The 21,465-nt window shown below is 53.5% G+C and overlaps 1 protein-coding gene across 9 annotated transcripts in view; it reads left to right on the top strand.

Moving 5' to 3' along the window:
* Positions 1–21,465, top strand: part of PLEKHG3 (pleckstrin homology and RhoGEF domain containing G3) — a 34,385-nt gene that overhangs the window by 270 nt on the left and 12,650 nt on the right. For 7 of the 9 annotated variants that reach the window (XM_019547370.1, XM_019547369.1, XM_019547372.1 and 4 more), the window contains exons 2-12: positions 12,608–12,663; positions 13,107–13,480; positions 14,188–14,288; positions 15,015–15,084; positions 15,482–15,528; positions 15,973–16,123; positions 18,970–19,101; positions 19,637–19,819; positions 20,447–20,539; positions 20,798–20,884; positions 21,141–21,174. In XM_019547370.1, coding sequence (XP_019402915.1) covers positions 13,151–13,480; positions 14,188–14,288; positions 15,015–15,084; positions 15,482–15,528; positions 15,973–16,123; positions 18,970–19,101; positions 19,637–19,819; positions 20,447–20,539; positions 20,798–20,884; positions 21,141–21,174 — 1,228 coding nt within the window. In that variant the 5' untranslated portion in view covers positions 12,608–12,663; positions 13,107–13,150. Of the gene's footprint in view, positions 1–12,607; positions 12,664–13,106; positions 13,481–14,187; positions 14,289–14,800; positions 14,812–15,014; positions 15,085–15,481; positions 15,529–15,972; positions 16,124–18,969; positions 19,102–19,636; positions 19,820–20,446; positions 20,540–20,797; positions 20,885–21,140; positions 21,175–21,465 lie in introns of those variants that run through there. The other 2 variants (XM_019547367.1, XM_019547374.1) reach the window with 2 other exon arrangements.

Below are 21,465 nucleotides of genomic sequence, written 5' to 3'. Positions count from 1 at the left end.
CGCCGTGTGGAAGCCGCGGGCCTGGGGCGCTGGGCGGGCGGCGGCCAGGACGGGGCTGGTGGGGCACTTGCATCTCCTGCCGCTGATGACGTCCTGGGAAGCCCTAACCTGGCAACAGAGCTGGCTGCCACAACCCTGGGTGCCCCCACGCTGCGTGGCATCCGCAGGCTGGGCTCTGTTTCTGTGCGCGTCTCCTGCCAGGAGCTCTCTTGCCCCTCTTGTGCCATGGTAGCGTTGAAGGGGGCAGCTGTGCTCTTGGGGACAGTGCCCTTCTGGGGGGGCCTGTGGACTTTTACCTCTGCTCCCAGTAGTTTTGGAGGGAGCCTGAGGTGCAGACTACCTGGTGGCAAAACTCATCCTGGGCCTAGAGCTTGAAGATTAGGTCAGCTACAGCATCAGCTAGATGTGGCTTTAGAGTTATCAGTGGTTTTTTGGGCAGTGAGACGTGTGGGGAGAGGCTCAGTTGCTGCAGGCCCCAGCTTAGAGATGCTAACTGCTTGGAGTATATCAGGGCCTTGGAACAGGGCAGCTCATTCCTCCCCAGCATAAGTTCCATGGAGATGCATGTCGGACACTCCCTAGATTCCCCACTGGGATCTGAGCATTGTGCATCAGATGGGCAGAGGCTGGGATCCCCTGCTGTCTCCCATCCAGGAGCACTGCTTCCCTGGCATCATCTGCACTGTCACTGGGAGGCTCCTCGTACAACTGGGTTCTAGCTTACTGACATCCGATCCCGGGCAACTTGGACATGCCATGGTCTGGCCGAAGCCTGTGGTTCCTACACACTGTCTTGCTCAGGGTGGGTTCTTGACTTGGTGGTTTCTGGTGCCTGGGCCTGTTGGGCTGTAGTGTTGTACAACTAGGCAGTGCCCCATGTGATGGAGCTGAGCCTGCCCCGGTGTGCTGGCCAGGACTGAGGCATTGCTGTTGCACTGTAGCCAAATGCAGGTTAGCTTTGTGGCAGCTGGAATCTTGCAGCCAGCTGCTGGCTGTGCCCCATGTGTTGGAGCTCAAGTCATGGTGGCAGCCTCCATGTTTCAGCCATCCTCTGTTTTCCCAGGACCTGGAGTGGGCACCTGTCTCCTACCAGTTAGCTCCTGCGGCACATTTCAGTCTCCTAGAAACTCCAAGAGTTAAGCTAAGGGTTTCCTGATTTTTTCCCCCATTACACTACAGAGCAGATAGGGCTGTGGGAGAGTCAGCTGACTCGGGTGCCATCAGTCAGATGGGCCAGTCTACCCCACAGGCAGAGTCCGATCCTGCCCATACTGGAGACTGTCACTGGGCCGAGGAAATCATATGGTGGTGGAGTTGTCACTGGGGCTGGAGTTTCCAGCAGGACTCGGCATGTGCAACAGGAGCTGTGTTTGTAGGAAGGGACTGGCAGCTCTTGCCCTGAGCCTCCCTGGTGTTTTAGGGGGGCTGATCTTGGCAAGAAATCTGGGCCAGGCTTGGCCCTGTGTGCCTCTTGGAGGGAGGAGGAGGCAAGAGGGAGAGGGATTTGTGGGATTTTTTTTTTCTCGGCCCCGCTGCTGTAGGGCTGGGTGCTACTAGAGGTTTTGTTTGTAGTCAGAGCCCAATCTATCTGCCTGGGGACTGAGTAGCCTTCCCTCCCAGCCTAGCTCTGCCTTTTGGCTAGGGCTTCCTCCTGCAAGCCTTTCCACAGATGGCTCCAAGCTAGTTTTTCCCTTGCAAGTGCTTGATGTGTGTCTGCACCCACAGCATGAGCTGAGTCCCCAAGTTACCTGGCACTTGCCAAGCAGGAGGGCGGGCCACAGAGCTGGCAGCCTCCAGCTCCTGCTCCCCCTCTCATTCCAGACCCCCTGCTTCCTGCCTGGGCTGCAGCCAGCTGCTTTCCCACATGCTTGCTACCTCTCCCCTCCCCTTCCTCCCAGCCCGTGGAGAGCCATGGGAAAGTACCTTCAACACTGCCTTGTTCAGAGTTTCCTGTGCAGGAATGTGAGGAGGCTGACTGGATAGGACACTCTCCCATTCCTTCCTGTGGGCGGGAGAGCCCAGGGCTGGGCCTGCTCCTGCTCTCCTCCGCTGTGCTGGGCCCATTTTCTGTCTCTGCCCATATACCCCGTGGGTCCCTACCCAGCTCCCATTACCCCCATGGAACTGTGCATACATTCTCGTGATCTTGAGTGACTTGTCCAGACAGAAGTGGCCAACAAGGAGCTGGCACCTTCTCCTGGTTCTGGGGCACTTAGTATGAGTCCCTAGGAAGGCTGGATTGGGTACCAGCCCCTTGAGCTGCTGAGCCTAACAGCAGCACTGTAGTTTTGTGCAGTTCTACACAGGTGTGGGCTGGAGCTGGGGCTGGGGCTTGGGCTTGGGCTCTTTAGTGCCCTGAGACGTGCCCGGGCACATATTTTTTTCTAGCCCAGCTGTAGCAATGAGTTAGCTTCCACAGCTGGGAGACACAGATGCAAGATCCCCAGCTGGTCACACCAGTCCCTCCCTGAGGCCTCAGCATTCTTGTGCTGGATGAATCCCTTGAGCTCACCCTGACCCTGTTAACAACCATCTCACAAAAAATACCAGCCATGCCTAAAGGCCAGCCTCTCTATGGGAAACTCCTTTACTGCCCCTGGGACCTGTAGATTAGTTCACTGCTGGCACAACTCTGCACCATCTCCACACACAATTGGCATGTAGAGCATACAAGTTTTGGGATCCCCTGCCACCCTGTGTGGCTTTGGTCCCTACCAGTTAGCTTAGGTTGCTCTGTGGCATGCAACAAGTAATGCATGGGTGCCTTAGAGGTAGCTGGATCTAGTGAGCAGGACACTTGATTAGAGCCAGGAGACCTAGGCAGAGTTCCAGCTTTCTGGCTGCCCTGCTGAGTGACTTTGTGCATGTTGTTTCCCCTCTTACACTTTGTTTAGGTGGTTGATTATGTGTCATATCCTACATCTGTGCAATCGGACACTGGTCTCAGATGATCTTAGGGCACTTCTGTAACTCAGGTGGCTGTGATGCCTATTTATAATGAAAATATCGTGGCCTGGAGGCTACTGTAAGTGCCTAAGAGAACCTGGTGCCCTCTTCCAGTGACATTGAAGAAGGGCTGGGTAACAGGACCAGCCCCAAGCATTGTTTTACATTAGCCCTGCTCAGTGGCTCTGGTGAGAGTGCTAGTGGTGGAGATGGGGATACTGTCCAGTTTGGGTGCAGTCAGCTCTTCTGAGAGGGCTACAGCATCCTTTAACAGGGTACCTCTTTCTCTCCTCAGGGAGACAGTTGCATCAGCCCCAGCTGTAAGGGCAGACAGTTCTTGGACATGTCTGGTGATGTCTCATCCTGTTGCCTGAAGTCCTGCAGCAAGTGCCAGTGTTGGCTTTTTTCAGTCTTTATTCTCTTCCTATCCTTCTAGGTGAACGTAGGGAACAAGAGTGCCTGGGCCTATGCCACTGACTGGAAGATGGCTCCAGAGCTAGGGTTGCCTTGCCTCTCCATCTGCCTGGTGCTAGGCACTGCCATGGCCACAGAAACAGCATGATATCCAGAGCCATCCCTAAGGGTGTGTGGGGCCTGGGGCATATCAGCCTCGGGGGGAAGGGCGAGCGGCTGGAGCAAGAAGCCAGCAGCGCATGGCAGCCACGCAGAGTGGTGGCACCCTCCACAGGGCCTATATGACACTGTCCAGGGGGCCCAATGTGGTTGCCCCGATTTGCCCCCTTCCAGGGATGGCTCTGATGCTACCTCTGTTCCCCTGCCTCTGATCGTCTTCAGGTCCTGGATGCAACCAGGTGCCCAGTATCAGTGTGATAGTGTGGGAACAGCATGCCCAGCCCTGCTCTGGACAGCACCGGGAACCCCCTCCTTCACTGTTGAGGGTGTCCCACTCTGTTAAGTACTAGGCTTTGATGCTTGCAGATGCTGACATGAAAGTGCTTCTCTGGCTGAAGGTGAGCCTGTGTCATCCACCAAAGCTGCAGGCTCCAGGCTCCACAATGCTCAGGACTGGTAGCTATAACCAGCACAGCATGGGCTGTGAATATCAAAGGAGAGTTGGGCACCTGCCTCCCATGGGCATTTTGGGATCTTGGAACATTTTTGGTTGGGTTTGTATTGGCCAGTTCCAAAAGTATTCCACCTTTAATAATGGGCCCAGTAATAATGAGCTGGCTCTGTGCCACTCAACTTGATTCCTAGGTGGTTTTGGACTGAACTATTACAGGTCTTACCTGAAAGACTGGGAGAAATCCCTTGTCAGAGAAGATCCCTTGGGAGAAATCTTAATGTGTGGCACTGTTTGCAGGTGCTGGGGCCCACTGAAGCATAAATACAGTCCCCAGGGTTTCTTGTTGCTTATAGGGATTTATGTGACGATACTGTGTTAGCTCCTTGCCATCATCGTGGACCGAGGAGCCAAGGAACCAGGCAAATGAAAGTGATATGTCCAAAGTCAGTGACAGAGTAGTAAATACAACCTAAGTGGTCCTGAGAGCCAACTTTCGCTTTTAATAGATTCCTGGGAAGCTGTTGTACATGACAACAACACAGCAACCTAGCAGGCATAGTGGAAACTGAAGAACTGCATTAGCTGCACGGGCATGATGGCCAAGTTAGCCCTGGCTGTTTCAATACATCCCTGGTTTAACCAGAACATGATGATCCCCATTAGAGAGCTCCCAAACTATTCAAAAGAACAGTGATCAATTCCACTACATGCCAGGAGCCATCCCTGACACAGTTTTCAGATGGGGTAGGAAGAGGCAGAAATCTCTTTCGCTGCATCTTGAAAGAGCTGTCCTTTGATTAGGTGGGGGGAGGAAGGCTGCCAGACCCAGGCAGGAGTTCCTGTGGTTCTTCCTGGACTCAGCTGCATTTCTCAGCTTCAGGTCCTTTTGAGGTTGCAGCCTGGTGTTAGTGTTTATCTAATCTGATTATTGAGGAAATAGCAGAGAGAAGTCTGGAGGCTTTTACCTGCCACGTGCCTGCTGTGGGAGTGGGGAGGGGACCAAGGCAGGGTGGAATAAAAGGATAAAGGTACTTGCTGGGTGTTTGATTGCTCCATGTTCAGGGGTTGGGGTTGGGGCTGGAGCTGGGAGCAGATAGCTCTGTTGCTGGAATCTCACAGCTTCTCTGTCCGGCCTCCAGGAGCTGTGGTATTGAGATCCCTAATCCTCTCATGCCGAGTGGGATTAGAACATCCCAGTGGGACAGCAGGGTCTGACCAGGGGTGGGCGTCATAGGTGGCATTTGCAGGTGAGCTACGAAGGCTGCTATGCCACAAATCCCCTCACATCTATAAGGAGAAACCCATATCTCAGCCCAGCCGGGGGGAGAAGGGGATGGGCAGCCCTGAAGTTAGCTTCCCCCTTCAAGCAGACTTGTTCTGCTCTCCAGTTTTGTTTGGCCTGTACCCACTCTCTGGCAGCATATGCCTGTCATAATTTAGCACTGGGTGTGAAATCTGGTAGGCCCCTGCACCTGCAGGCAGCAGAGAATGCTGGCAACTCATTCAACCATGGAGAGGTGCGTTGCAAGGCCAGCCTCTGAACTAGCTTTGGTTTGAATGCTCTCTGGTTTCTGTTAATTTCCAGCCCCGCTTGATTTACTGCAGGCCTGGCTGGAATCCCAGGCTTAGGGTTTGTGACTTCCTTGCTTTCCAAGAAGCAAGTCCAGGTGCTCAGAACTCTGCTTCCTTGTTCAGGGTTTTGCACTGCGCCTGTGTGAGTGGCCCGGCCGACTGTGCACTCTGGGTTGATGGTCTTATGCTCTGGTTGGGTTTTTCCAACTGAGCTCTTTTCTGCAAGGAAAGTTTGTGCTGCTGACAGGCGCCTAGTTGGCATCTGGGAGTCCTGCCCTGCAATGCACTGTCTGCCTGCTGTGCCCTGGAATACCCTTTCCAGACACAGGGGAACACAGCCTTCTAGCCCATTTAGGTATCTGGCCTCCCAGTAGCAATGGGGAATGGTGGGAGAGCAAGCATCCTGATTTTGTGCTACTGACACAGGTCGGCTGAGGAACCTGTCTTGCTCCCCAGGGGCTTTTAAGTGCCTGGCTACCTGTGGCTAGCCTGGACTTGGCAGTGGGCACTGTATTCTTTCCCTCAGTGAAGCTAGTCCTGTTGCAGAGGATGATGTTGAAAAGTCTAGGCTAGCTCTGGCACTGCCTAATGTCCCCTCCCTGATCAGAGCAGTGCAAAGTCTTGAGTGCGTGGAGTCCTCTTGCAGTGCTTCCACCACTGGCACCTGGGCATCATAGAGCCAGAGACTGGATAAGACATCTCGCCCCAGCCCCTTGGTTGAAAGAGGGCTCCAACCCTCATGTAGCTACACTATGCCCCATTCTCTGTGGGCAAACCCAATAAACACAGCCACTGCAAGTGAGGTCTCAATAAATTTAATAGAAAAATTTCATAGACATTAGGGCTGGAAGGGACCTCAGAAGATCATCGAGTCCAGTCCCCTGCCCAAAGGGCAGAAAGTCAGCTGGGGTCATAGGATCCCAGCAAGATAAGCATCCAAATGTGTCTTGAAGGTGTTCAGTGTAGGTGCTTGAACCACCTCCCATGGCAGGCTGTTCCAGACCTTGGGGGCTCAGACAGTAAAGAAATTCTTCCTTATGTCCAGCCTGAAACGGTCTTGTAGTAGTTTATGACCGTTTGACCTCATCATCCCTTGGGGAGCTCTGGTGAACAAACGTTCAAAGCCTCAAATGTACCTTGCAGGCAACTGCACCTGTCTCCAGGCAGGGCCAGTGTGCCTGGCAAACAGATGCTGTCTGTCTGTGTTTGCTTCTTCTGTTCTCCACAGCAAGATAGGCTGACATGGGAGGAAGAAATGGGGATGCTCTGGCCTGGGCCAGATGTGGATTGCACTGCACTGTGGATGTATTTTTCTTGAGAGGTCAGATGCCCAGCACTGCTTGTAAATCAGGCCCCTACCCTCCTCCTTTATTAAGGGGCTTTAAGCCAGACCCTGCAGGGCAGTGGCCTGAGCGGCGGGTGCTGAGTGCAAAGCTGAGGCACGCAGACAATCTGACAGGCCAGCAGAACTCGCTTCTGAATAACACTTTTATCAAACTTGTTTTCAGAAGGCGGCTGCTGCTCTTTGAGTTCAAAGCCGCCTCCTGACCCACTGTATGCTAACTATGTTAACTGTTTCCCTGCCAAACAGCTTCCCCGTAGAGCTCCCAAGGACTGAGATGGGGCCATATAGCACATACTAAGGAGGTTGGCACTTAAATGGGACATGTCTCAGGTTATGGTAGGCTGTACCAGTGAAGGCTTTTCTGGACCTGTGTTGCAGGTGACAGTCTAGATGAGAGGATGGGGCACTAGACTCCAAAGGTTGCAGATCCAGGCTTTCCTTCAGCTCTGCCCTGTCAGTGGCCTGGGGTGAGTCCCTTTCCAGTCTGTGCCTCAGTTCCCCCTTCTCCCATTGTGTTTGTTCAGCAGCCTAATGCATGGGTAATCTTTTAATGTGTGGCACTGTTTGCAGGTGCTGGGACTCACTGAGGCCCCACTGAGGTGTGAATACAGTCCCTCAGGCTCTCTTGTTGCTTCTCATACACAATGGGCATAATCCCAGATAATGCTATTCTCCCTCCTCAAGTCCTCCTACCCCTTGGCTTGCTAATGCAGTAGATCTTAATATTGACAGACAGCATTTTGTTACCATGGCAGGCAGCTCTCAGTCAGTTGCTAAATAACCTTCCCTGCTGTTCTAATTGGAGCATCCTTTTCAATTGCTTGCCTCTGTTCCTTCTTCTTTTCCTTCTGTGGTGTTGCTCTGTGCTTAAACAGCTGTTGTACTCCACCCCAGAGGTGGTCACATCTCACTGCTAACAACTTCACAGCAAAGCTGCAGCCATGGTTGCAAAGCACTTGGGGATGACAGAGCCACATCTCTGGGACATATTTGCATTTTAAACTGCATCTGGAGGTGGCAGAATTAACTTGACTCAGCCTCGCTCAAAAGAGAACAACTGCATTGTGAAGTAACCCTTGAGCTGCTGGTCTGCCGTGACTACACATGCTCGGGTGTAATTCCCAGAATGCCTGGTTGCAATGCGTCCCGTGCTACCTGGCACTGTATTAGTCTGAGCTGCGCTAGGCATTTCTCCCCAGCAGCTTAGGGGAGAACTCCCTTGTCCTTCGTGGGCATGTTGAGCAATTGTGGAAAGGTGCCTCCACTGTACCAAGCAGCTGATGAGTTGTGTTGGTGTTAGCTGTGCCCTGCAAAGCCCTGTGGGACAACAGGTCTGAGTAAGAAGGTTTAGTGTGTGGACAGGACTCAGGTCAACAGCTGGTGAATTTGTCAGGGAGCACAGATCTCCGTGGCCGGTTTCTTCCTTGTGGCAGCTATTTTTTTTTCCTATAGCTACATGAGTAAGAAACACTGAGATAATGTCAGTGCTTGCAGGTAGACCTGGGTTTCCTTGACATGCTACAATGGCTCTTGGAGCTGCTGCTTCACCTTCATTGCTCAGAGACAGGAATACACAGTGCCAATCCCCTGCCCTCCCCTGCCCCTTGCACCTACTGGCTGCTCTGCCCTGGGCTCAGGAGACCCTTTCCCCTCTTCCCCACACCCCCTGCACATACTGCTATGGCTGGTTCCTCTTGGAAATCCATGTGGTAAAGTACTGGGTCACTTTGCTAACCCTGTCAAAGAACTGTTTGCTTCGTCACTTCATGGAGGGAGCTGCATTTGAGTACGTGGAGGGTGATTGCTGGGTGGCTAGGGGACAGCAGATTATCCTTTCCCCAAGCACAGAGGATGCTAACAGAAGTAGAGATTGGCTGCATACCTGTTCTGGATTAGGCTGTCTCTGCTCCCACCTCAGCTGAAGAAGGTGCATGACTGAGCACCATGGACTCTGGAAACCCTGGCTGGACTCATCCTGTGCTGTGCCTGGAACTAGCTGGGAGTTATGGGGGCTATAGTCATCCAGGACAATCCAAATTTGGATCAACCTTCCGCCCACTTGCTGCCTTAGCTGTCTGTGGACCCCTGTAGGGCTGTCATGTGGCTCATAGGCATACCTGTTCTGTTCTTCAGCCACCCAAACCAATCCATGGAGCTCTGGTGGAGGCAGCAGCCCCCTTAGTTTCAAGGTTTCTTGAAAAGGCTTTTATGGGATGGCAGACCAGGTGAGCATAGCCAGGGGCAGGCTTCAGGGAACCAAAGGGTTTCTGTAGCATCCATTGCCATGGCAGCGGGAAGGTCCCTGGATGAAAACAAGGTAAGAATGAGAACCATGGACCCTGGGACACTTCTGGGTCTTGGCCCACTTAAAAAGATGGTGGGTGGGTAAGGGGGATGCTGATAGAGAGCAGAGAGGTACTTACCCCAGGTCACTCTCCAAGGCAGTGCCCAAACTGACAACGCATCCCATGTCTCCAGGCTTCAAGCCCAGGGTTCAGCCCTCCAGGGCGTGCTGCCTCCATTGGCGCACAAGAATGCTAGGGGAAGGCTTTCCAGGAGAAGCCTTTCCTGAGAGCCAGTATGACCAGTCCCTTGGCCCCAGGTACCTGCCTAAGTCCTCTTCTGGCAGGCAGGGTAAAACCTGGAGGCTGGGAGGTAGCAGGAGGCAAAACGGGGTTGGGGAGGGGAGTGGGGTGAGGTGTCATCCAGCTGGCAGGGTGAACTTCCTGTTAGCTGGAGTCTTACCAGATCAGGGCCAGAATCCCTTTCTAAAGGATGTGCTGTATTTCAGAGCTGGGGGGAAGAGAGGGGGCAGGCCCTGATTGAGGCTTGCTGCTCCAGCCTCTACAGGATGTCAGACTGGGTGAAGTCATGGCCCCTCTAGCTTTGAAATGCAGGAAAGTCCTGACTCTTCCCTCTGCCTGTTAGAGCAGCGTGAAATTGGTTCAGAAGGAAGAATTACTGTGTTTGGAATGGCTGGTCCACCTCCCCAGCGCTGTCTGCTATAGCTGCCAGGATCTGCTTGGTTTTTTTGTTCTGTCACCCTTTGGGTCTCGTTTTGGCTCTGACAGAAGTGCTGAGCCCTCAACCATAATTGCGAGCTGAGATTCTCACAGAAACGCCAGAAGGTGTCTGGGACTCAGAGGAGTGTGCTAAATATTCTTTGCCTGTCCTTTCCTGAGTGGAGCCCTTTTCCATCAAAAACGTGCCCAGTGGGAGCATGTGATGCCCTTGCCCATACAAGGAGAGGTTCGTAGGGGCTGGAAAGGCACCGGTTTGCCAGGGCTTGGCTTGCTATCATCTTTTTCAGTGAAGCCCAGCGATTTTGAAGGCTGCAGCAAAATGCTGTCCCAGGCTGTTGAGTGGGAAGCACCTGTTCATCCCTATGAAAGGGACCATATATGTGAAGCTCTGCATGAGCCCTGTAGGTATTTTCTACTTATGGTAGTCCTGTAAGGCGCACTCATTCCAGCTGCGCTGGAGCTGTAAGTGTAGGGCAGCAAAGACCCACAGGGTCAATTCTGGGCCTCATAGAGGGTTGTGTCCAGCTTCCACGGGGGGGCGGCTCTAAAGCTCTCTTCATGCATGGCAGTGCAGCTCTGTGTGGCATCACACTGATGTATCCAGCAGCGAACTGCGACCTGTGCGAACTTAGGTGTGTGTGGTGCTCCTGAGGGTTGAGGCCCTGGGCACCTTTTGCAGCTCGGTAGTGTCTGGCAAAATGGGTGGGGAGAGAGATGATCTCCCTTGAAGCTTTGTGGCAGCTAGCGTGATGGGGAGGCCCTGATTTCTGGGTCGTGTCCACAGGGCCACATAACATTCAGCATGATGTAGGTGCTGATCTAAAACCCCAGGCACCAAGCTGGATGCTTCCGCTCCTGAAAATCATTTGCCAGATATTACAGCTATAGGTCTGTGCAACCTGCCCAGAAAAATCCAGGGTCTTCTCAGAAAGTTGCTCGGACCCAGGGTGGATTTAAAAAGCAGCCCAACCCGTCTTGCTTTGCTGTTTCCCATCCTGCCCTTGCTGCTTGGGCTTTGTGTCTCTGAGGGGGTACCTGAGCCCAGTGAGAGCATGGGGTAGCTTGCAAACCAAGGCCCCCTCAGTTTGGAGCAGCTCACGTTCTCCATGACATACCTCTGCAGCCAGGGCTTGAAGATCCCTCTCCCTCTGCTGTGCTATCTGGCTCTCACAGAGCTGGTTGCATTTGAGGACTGCTGTGCACATGTCTGTAGCACAGAAAAGTGGGGATGGCCCTTTTGTGGACTTGAGTAAAGGCAGGAAAGGCTGAGGGTGCCTAGAGGAAGCCCAGCATCCAGGGCTGAGCTTATGAAGAGAATTCCCCTCTGGGTGTGGCACAGCTCCTTTGTGTGGGTGCATGGGAGGGTGACAGAGCAGATCCAGGTACAGGGATGACGCAGCAGCGCTAAGCCTCTCCCGGCTGCCTGCAGGCTGCTCCCTCCCAGGCCGGTGGTGCCAGCTCACACTGCCTGGGCTGGAACAAGCTGAGCTGCCTTGGTCTGCAACCAGCATGTTTATCTGGGAGGAAAAGGGCAGCAAGGGTTGGTTTTCAGCGTGCATCTCCAGGCTCTGGGGTAAGAGTCCCCCTGGCTGGAAGCCCTGAAGGCAGGTTGCAGGAATGGTGCTAGGGAGCGGTGACTGGGGCAGGTATAAGGATCAGTGAGGCCATGCCCCTGAGCTGGAGCAGCACAGACCTGCAGCCACATGCCCGCCTGCTCTATTCTGGAGGGTGTGTTCCTGGTTGTGTATGCTGCAAAAAATGTGGAACTCTGCTGGGGGGTGGCAACACTGCGAGGAATCAAATTACCTGAGCCTGAAAATGGAGCATCCCCTTCTGGGGAGATTGGGGTGGGAGAACCCTGTTTTGTAGTAGCATTGTAGGCCTGATGCTCTCGTGATGGGTATAGGACATGGATGCTCAACTCCGGGTCTGAGAGTCAAATCCAGACCCCAGAGCCATGTCATCCAGCTGCCAGGGCTCTCCACAAATCCTGTGGGGAGCCCTGGAAGTCATGGCCCTGTACACTAGATTGGGCATACAGACTGGTGCAAGGCCTGATCCCAGGGCATGGGGTGGGGGTGTGTGTGATGTGGTCCCAAAGCCTGATTCTGGCTGGGCAAAGACAGCATGGGTATCACATCCTGGGACTCTGCGCCACCCCTGCCTGGCCAGAATTGGGGTCTGGCCAAGCAGGGGTGGTACAGGGTCCCGGGGTCCAATCCTGGTGAACGGGTGCAACACGGGCTCAATCTGGCCCGTGGACTGACCCCATGCCATTCATCTGACCTAGAGTGCCAAAAGTGTGAGCCTCATTGGTATAGTCAAATGTGCCCACCCTGGGCCCCAGTGCTGGGGCATTTCTGACCCTTGGGGCTGGCATTTCTTAGCTCTCAAGTGGTAGCTCCTTCTAGGGGAAAGTGGGCTGGTTCCCATCTCTCTGACTTGGGGTGGGAAGTGGTGAAAGTGTGTGTATGAGGTGGGGGAGAGGAAAGGTGCATGTGTGTCAAGGTGGGCGTAGGCCCCTCTATCCTCAGCCATTGCTGGCTTTCTCTTGAGCAAAGGCTTTTCAGTGCCATACATCTCCCTGAGCTTGACTCACCACTGGCTCTACAGCACAGGCCTCATGTTCAGCCACCTGAAGCAGCTCTGCTCTGCTAAGGGACTGAGCAAAGGCTCCTTTTTGTTGCCCATCAGAGCTGCTGAGGTGAAATAGGTGCACTTGCTGCTTAAGAGACAACAGCTTTTTGAATATAAGTATGTATTTGTGTTCCCAGAGGGATGACTTTGTGATTAAGAGCTATCTCTGCCACTTCCTGTCAAGTAGCCCTGGGCATGCCACCTATGCCAGAGTGTTCATGAGGGGTCACTGATTTGTGTGCCCAGCAGGAGACTAAGAGTGTCTCTTTTTCTCCAACATGCATGCCAGCTGCTACCCCAGGGAGCCGTGAGGTCTCTGCATCACTGACAGCCTAGCCACAGCAAGTGAACTAGGGATGCCAGGGCAAGGCCCTGCTATTTTGCTTCTACTTCCATGTCATGGGTTTGTCCCTCTCAATTGCAGCTCCCACCTTGCTCACCCTATTCTGGGCTGGGAGACCATATGGTGTCCCATGAGCCTGGACTCTGATGCTGGCAGCGGGGAGTCTTTGGGGCTGTGTGCTTCCTAATCACAGTGCCTCTGTCTCTTCCTCAGTCGTCCAGTGCCCCTTCTGTGACAACATTGGCAGAGATGACAGGATGCCTGTCCCTGCTTCTGCAGGGTTGCATGCCTTGGAGTACCTGGTGAACCTGATACCTCATGCCAGCCACGCCATGGAGGAAAAGGAAGAGAGGCGCCGGGCACCAGCTTGGGATGGGTGTGCTCTGCGGGTCAGCCATCTGCACAACAGTAACAATAATGCTTCTCCAAGGGGCTGGCTGAGCCAGAAGGGCTCCCACTCCCTCTCACCCTATGGCTCCAAGGCCTCCACTGCTGGCCGCCGTGAGCTGAGCTATGTGGAGCGTGTGGTGCTGGAGATTGTGGAGTCAGAGCGCATGTATGTGCAGGACCTGCGCAGCATTGTGGAGGTGAGCACTCCCCAGTGCTAGGCAGGGCAGTGCCTTCCCCAGGTTGGGACTCTGGGCTTTTCAATACCTATGTACAACATATACGTTGGCCCAGCATGGCTTTGGGAGGCGCCCCATTGTTCCTGACATCCACAGGGGCTGGTATTGGGAGTGGAGTGTCTAGCTTGACACAGATTACCACTTTTCTGAGCTCCATTCTCCCATGCAGGGGATGCCTAGGGTCTTTGGTTTCCCAGCAGCTAATCAATAAGAAGAGTTAAGGAGGGAGAAAACTGCACTATGGCTGTTTGAGACTGTCCCTCATACTGCCTCAGGGGCTGGGGTTTGGCTTAGTGCTGGGTGGTGTTTCTCACCCAGTCTTCTCTAGGGCAAGGGTCGTTCTCAGCATGTTATGTGAATCTGGGCTGATGTTGATTAGGATTAGGAGCTCTGCCCAAGTCCAGATGCCTAATACCCACCCAGGGGTTGGAATGGTACAGAACACAGCTTTGCCCGTGGGCAGTGGTGGGGACAGGAAGGCTTTGGCCTGGATGGGGAATGGTTCTGCTGCCAGTTGACTAGCCTGGCCCTGAGGGTGGAGCTCCCTGCTAGTCAGAAGCAGCTGTAATCCAGGAGGGCAAGGAGTCCCCTGGCACTGCCTGCAATATGCCCTGAGTTCCTTTGGGAGGTGCTGGCCTATGCTGCCTCTGATCATGGTCATCCTACAGGGCTACCTGGGCAAGATCATTGATGTGCGGGAGGATCTGCTACAGCCAGACCAGGTCAGCGCACTCTTTGGGAACATAGAAGACATCTATGAGCTGAGCAGGTGAGCCAGGGCCCCTCCTCTCGCCCCTCTTCTAGAGGGAGAAATGCTGCTGCATTCCTGTGGTGCAGGAGAGCCAGCACCAAGCCAGTTTCCTCCCTTTACTGCCATGGTGATTTGACTGTGCCTGTGACTCCTGCCCTGCAGCCCTAAATATCTCACCCTTGGCCTCTCCCCCAAGCCCTGCTAGGCCCCCCAGTCCTGATGCACAGCCCCCTAGTAACCCAATCCTGGGCTCTCCCCACAGTTCTGTGGGTGATCATCGGTCCTGCCCTTGACACTGAAGCTGTCTCAGCTAAGAGCCTTTTGGCAGGAAGCCCTGAGGGAAGGGTGAAGGGCACTCTGTTTATAGAGACTGTGCGTTGCTTGGGACAGGAACATGGCACAGTGAAGGGCTGCTGAGGCTGGCACAGTGAGAGCCAGTTGCTGGGGTCTGGGGCAGGGAGTATCTGGCCACTTCATCTCTGGTGTCTCATAACCCTGGCTCTATTTTGATTCTCTGCTGGCTCTGGAAGGCCCTGCCCAGGTGGGTACCATGTCTGGATCCCGCATGCCCCACTGGCCAGTTGGATGGTGTGTTTGGGGGTTTTCTTGCATGCCTTCAGCATGTGCCCAGCCCATGTACCTACCTATCCTGAGCATGTATGTTCTTAGTGGGTTTTGTTCACTTTGTGGGGGCAACACAGCTCAGGTACTGCCCCAGACATAACCAATGCACTCTCCACTCAGTGAGCTGCTGCACGACCTAGAGAGCTGTGACAACAACCCAGTAGCTGTGGCCAGGTGCTTTGTAGACAGGGTAAGTGGGGCATGGATGACTTCCCTGGGGGATGTCCTGGTAGCACATTGCACCATGGTGCTACATGGGGGAGCTGAGAAGCTAAGGGTTGACACTGAAGCCAGTTGTCATGATGGGAGAGGGCCTCCCAGCTCACATGGCTGACACAGTGAAGCCTTGACAGATGGCAAGGACTCCGGGTAGCAGAAGGGGTCATAGCATCAGGATGGGGTTGGCTGGAGAAATGCCAGGGGTTGGGTGGGAAAGGGAGGAGAGGAGGGTGGATGGGGTGCCTCATGGTGGCAGGGTGGATGGGCTGGGGCACTGAATGGGTTGTAGGTGAGGGGGCTGAACCTCAGGAGACAGTGTGGTGGGGAGCTCCCTTCTTTGGCTTTACTCCCTCTCATTCTTCTTGCAGAGCCAGGATTTTGACATCTACACGCAGTACTGCAACAACTACCCGAAGTAAGTGTGGACACAGAGTGGGTACTCTCTACTGCCACAGGGTTGGACACGGTCTGGCTGCCTTATGGGGAAAACCTCGTCCCCTCCCTGGCCTGTAGCAGGTGCTCCCTGAGGGCTGGGGGTCTGGGAGCAAGAGCTTGAGTTGAGTTGGAGGTCATAGGTAATGTTGCCCTGCTGCCCATGCGGTCATGTATAGATTTGGGGCCTGCTGCCCCCAGGGTCTAATCTGAGATGGGAGGTCCTGTGTCATGGCTATGGGAGAACCTGAGGGCACATCTGTGCTCCAGGATGGTGGAGGAAAGTACTTGTTCCCTGGCAGCCTAGGATGTCGTATGTACCTGTCATCACTGGATGCCACTGGGTTCTGCTGAGCCTTGCTTGTGCCCTGTGTTTCTCACCATGGCACCTAGCCATCCCCCCTCATCCCAGTACCCATCCTTGCAGCTCAGTGGCGGCACTGACTGAATGCATGCAGAACAAGCAACAGGTCAGATTCTTCCGTGAGTGCCAGGAGCAAACACAGCATGCCCTGCCCTTGGGAGCCTACCTGCTCAAGCCTGTCCAGAGGATTCTCAAGTACCACCTGCTGCTCCAGGTAAGCCAGGCAGCAGTGCCTCCTTCTCCTTAGGCCCTGCAAAGCCTCTGCCCACCCCCACCCCATTGTCTTCACTCAACAGTTTCTTGGCATTGGTGCCTCATCCACCACCACCACCCTGTCCACTACCCCCACCCCAGCTCTTGCCCACGCCTGCCTGGTATCTTCCCTGTGCTGCTGCCTCCTGGCCCCTCCATCCATTTAGAAAAGGGCAAATATAGTACCCATCTTTAAGGCGAAGAGGGAGGATCTAAGGGACTACCAGCCAGTCAGCCTGACCTCTCTAGTTGGAAAGTTCTCAGAGCAGGTTCTTGAGGAATCCATTATGAAGCATCTAGAGGAGAGCAAGGTGAGATCAGTAACAGTCAGCATGAATTCACCAAAAACAAGTCATACCTCACCAACCTGAATTCCTTCTGTGATGGTGTCAGGCTCTGTGGAGGAGGGGAGAGCAGTGGGGATGGTCTATCTTACTTTTAGCAAGACTTTTTACACAGTATCCTATGACATTCTCATCAACAAGCTAAGGAAATACAGACTAGATAAAAATACTATAAGATGGATACATAACTGGTTTGATCATCATGGTTGGTAAGTAGTCCTCAGTGGCTCAATGTCTACTTGAGAGGAGGTATCAAACAGGGTTACTCAGGGTCTGCCCTGGGTCTGGTATTGTTCAACATCTTCATTAAAGATTTGGATGATGGGATTGAGTGCACACTTAGCAAACTTACAGACAATGCCAAGTTGAGTAGAATTCTGGACACTTCAGAAGGCAGGTTTAGGATCCAGGATGACCTGGATAGACTAGCGGACCAGGGCTCAGAGGGTAGTAATCAATAGCTTGTTTGATTACTAGATGTTGGCAGCTGATATCAAGTGGGGTCAGTCCTGAGGCTGGTTTTGTTCAATATCTTCATCAACAGCCTGGAAGATGGGATGGAGTGCAACCTCAGCAAGTTTGCAAATGCTACCAAGTGTGGGGGAGTAGTAGATACACTGGAAGGTAATGGCTAGGATTCATAGATTTCATAGACATTAGGGCTGGAAGGGACCTCGGGAGATCATCGAGTCCAGCCCCCTGCCCAAAGGGGACAAATTGGTAAATTGGATGATTGGGCCAAAAGAAATGTTATGAGGTTTTAATAAGGAGAAATGCAAAGTTCTGCACTTAGGACAGAACAATCCCATGCACCTGTGGAGGCTGGGGACTGACTGGCTAAGCAGCAGCTCTGCAGAAAAGGACCTGGGGATTACAGTGGACAATAAGCTTGAATATGAGCCAGCAGTGTGCCCTTGATGCAAAGAAGGCTAACGGCATACTGAGCTGCATTAGTAGGTGTGTTGCCAGCAGGTCAAAGGAAGTGATTATTCCCCTCTATTCAGCACTGGCGAGGTCACATCGGGAGCACTGTGTCCAGTTTTGGGCCCCCCGCTATAAATTGGTGGGCCAATTTGTGAGCAAATTGGAAAAGAGTCCAATGTAGGATGACAAAAATGGTTGGGGTGCTGGGGCGCACATGAGGAAAGGCTGAGGGAACTAATCTTATTTAGTTTGGAGAAGAGAAGACTAAGCGGGGATTTAATAGCAGCCTTCAACTACCAGAAGGGTGGTTCTAAAGAGGATGGAGCTGGACTGTTCTCAGTGGTGGCAGATAACAGAACAAGGAGCAGTGGTCTCGAGTTGCGGCAAGGGAAGTTTAAGTTAGATATTAGGAAAACCTTTTTCACTAGGAGGGTAATAAAACAGTGGAACAAGTCACCCAGAGAGGTCACGGAATCTCCATTCTTGAAAGTTTTTAAGACCTGGCTAGACAAAATCTTGGCTGGAATTGTATGGTTGGGGCTTGTCCTGCTTTGAGGACAAGATGGTTGGACTAGATGACCTCCTCAGATCCCTTCTAACCCTAATTTTCTATGAGTGTGTAAACTGAATATGAGCCAAGAGTGTCCTCATGTTGCAAAAAAGCCAACAGCACTCTGGGTTGTATCAACAGGAGTGTCACTTTACAGATCAAGGATAGTGATTCTTATGCTCTTTTCAGCACTGGTGAGGCCTCACCTGGAGTACTGTGTCCAGGGCTACATACTTCAAGAAGGATGTCGACAGTTTGAAAAGAGTCCAGCACAGGACAGCAAAAATGAGCAGGGGCCTGGGAGACGAGACATGAGGAAAAGCAGAATAAACTAGGATTACTTAGCTTGGAGAAGAGAAGACTGAGGGAGGATTTGATAACAGTCTTCAAATACCTGTAAGGTTATTACAGAGAGGATGGAGTTGGGCTTTTCCCTGTGTAAGGGACAGGACTAGGAACAATGGCCTCAAGCTGTAGCATGGGGAAATTTATGTTGGAAATTAGGAGGAACTTTCTGATCGTGAGAGTGGTCAGGCATTGGACCAGGCTACCTAGAGAAGTTGTGGAATCTCCATGCTTAGAAACTTTCAAAAGAGACTTGGCTGGATGGTTTAGTCGGGAATGATCCTGTCTTGAATAAGGAGCTGGAGTAGATGACTTTGTGAGGTCCCTTCCAGCCCTCCTTTCTTATGATTGCAGGATTGACAAGTATGCTGCACCCCATCTGAGGCTTGCGCTTTGAACATCCCCATTACACACTCCCCCACTGCCCCAGGCCAAGTAATCCCCCCTGGCTGAGTCAGGGCAGGCCATGAGTATCTGTTAGAGAGGAAGGCTGGGGAGCAGGGAACTAAAGGCTCAGGTGGGAGGGTATGAGTAGGTCACGTGCTGCAGGAGCAGGCCTGGGTATGGAGCTGGCTGAGTAGGGCGCTGGGAGCTGCTGGGAAGCTGAGGGGCTGGGTGTGCCCTCATGTTCCATTGTGCCCTCAGGAGATTGCAAAGCACTTTGACTTGGCAGAGTCGGGCTACGAGGTGGTGGAGGAGGCTATTGACACCATGACCTGCGTGGCCTGGTACATCAACGACATGAAACGCAAGCATGAACACGCCGTGCGCCTGCAGGTTACTGAGAGCAGGGGAAGGTGTGGGGAGCTATGAAGGCACATGGGGATTTGGGATACAGAGGCTCCTAATCCTGCGGGGCGGAGGGAATGAGGCAGAAGGACAGTAGTGCAGAGATCAGCAACTTATGGTCCACATGGCCCACTAAGCTGTCAGATCTCGGTGGCAGCTCTGTATGGGGAGTGTTTGGAGCTGGGTGGCAGTTTGGCATGGGGAATGTCAGAACCAATTCAGTGCGGGTCAGTGGCACTGCGGAGGGCAGGGGGTTGGGGGAAAAGCAGCAGTAGCAGCAGGGCCTGGGTCAGCAGTATTGGCCTACCTTTGGCTCTAGCCCTGTTAATGCAGACTACTGCTCCTAAAAGGTGACTTAACTCTTCCACATGTGGTAGTGGCTTTTGTGTTGGGGCTGGCAGCAAGGGTCCCTGAAGTACATTAGACTAGTTTCTGGCCTAGCGTTCCCCCTAGCACTATGGCTGGGGTGAACTGAGCAACTAGACCAAGGTGTTCATACCCACCGTTGCTCTTGCCTGGTTAGGAGATCCAGTCTCTGCTGCTGAACTGGAAGGGGCCAGACCTGACCACGTATGGGGAGCTGGTGCTGGAGGGCACCTTCCGCGTTCAGCGGGTCCGCAACGAGCGTGCCTTCTTCCTTTTTGACAAGACCCTGCTCATCACCAAGAAGCGTGGGGACCACTTTATCTACAAGAGCCACATCCCGGTACCTTGCTGCAGCTGCAAGCAGCCTCACGCTCTCTTGTGATGCTTGGTGGATGGTTGGGGGTTTCGGGGCCCCCTCTCCCAAGTGTCAGGGAGTGAGGGCATGTGTCTGGGGACTTCTCTTGCCAGGCTGTCCTGTTGCTCACTTGTGGGTTAGGGCCTAGCTACAGGAGTCTCTGCCCACTGGCTCCCCACCCACTGTACTGCCTACCCCTTCCCCCTATGCCCTTTTACCTCCCATCAGAGCAGGCTGTCTCTGGGTACAGGAAAAGCCTCACTTGTAGTTTGGCCACCTGGTGACAATACCTGCTAGCCACTGCAGTGCATACTTAGCCTGGGACTGAAATCCCAGGCCCAAACAGGGCAGCTGTTCCCTAGCATCAGACTTGTTCCTTGGGAAGCTTTTAGCCTCTCTTCCCCTCATGCTTCATCTGCTCTCAGCCATCTCTTGACACAGCCCATCTACTCTAGGCTCTGGCTGCTCCCTGTTACCTCTCTGGCTGCCTTGCCCAGTGCTGTGCCAATGAATAGCTGCCTGGGTGGTGCAGCCTTGGGGCTGTGCCTGTGCTAGCCTCCAGGGAGGAGGCTCTGCTTCCTGATGCTGACACCTCTGTCTCCCACACCCCAGTGTTCCTCCTTGATGCTGATTGAGAGCACCCGAGACTCGCTGTGTTTCAGTGTCACTCACTATAAACACAGCAAGCAGCAGTACAGCCTTCAGGTATGTGAGGGGCTGGCTGGGCAGGGCTAGGGCAGTCACAGGGCCTGGGCAGCAAAATTTAGAGAGGTCCAAGGGCCAGACAGGATGTTATTGGAGGTGCATAACAGCTGGTCAGGCCTGGGGTGAAGCTGGATGGGGCAAGCTGGGGTGAGAGGGGGGCTCAGGGGCTGGGCTAGAGTGGTTAGGAAAGTTAGGCTGGGTTCAGAGCAAGGAAAGGGAAGCTGATGGTGTTTGTAATCCATAATGTCTCTGCCTCAGGCCAGGAGTGTGGAGGAGAAGCGGGTATGGACCCACCACATCAAGAGGCTTATTCTGGAGAATCATCATGCCATAATTCCCCAGAAGGTGAGGAGGACTGGTACTCCCAGCCAGCATCCCCACCCCCCCCAAACTACAGAGTTGGCCTGATGCACCACCCTCAATGTGCCAGGCTGGGGACCACAGTGCTTTATGTGGCCAGAGATGTGTGCCAGGGATGAGGCCCAGGCCCAGGGGCAGGGGTTTCTGAAAGGGGGATGAAGCACCTCTGCAAACTCCCAGTGCTCTGGCATTGGCATGTTGCTCCATGCTTCACTAACCAAGAGCTCTTCTTCCTTCCTAGGCCAAGGAAGCCATCTTGGAAATGGACTCCTACTGTAAGTGCTGGCTGTCTGTACACCTGTCTATTTGTCCACCACTAAGGGCCCTGGGGTTTTAATCCTCACTCCTGAAAAGCACCCTCTGGTCTTGAGAGTGAGAGCTGGGGCATGTGGTGTCCTGGCTCTCCATCCTTCCCTGCCCATATGCAAGAAGGGTTCACTGTAGGGTCTGATGCCTGGCCCATTGAAACTTTCAACAGCCATCTCTGAGCAGAGAGGTTGGCTCTGCACACATAGGGCAGTTGTGATGTTTCTGCATGGGGCAGCTACTGAGAGAGGGCCATAATG

The sequence above is a fragment of the Crocodylus porosus genome, unplaced genomic scaffold (assembly GCF_001723895.1).
Source record: "Crocodylus porosus isolate Cpor-Errol unplaced genomic scaffold, CroPor_comp1, whole genome shotgun sequence".
NCBI lineage: Eukaryota > Metazoa > Chordata > Crocodylia > Crocodylidae > Crocodylus > Crocodylus porosus.
This window is presented reverse-complemented; position numbering and strand designations above follow the sequence as displayed.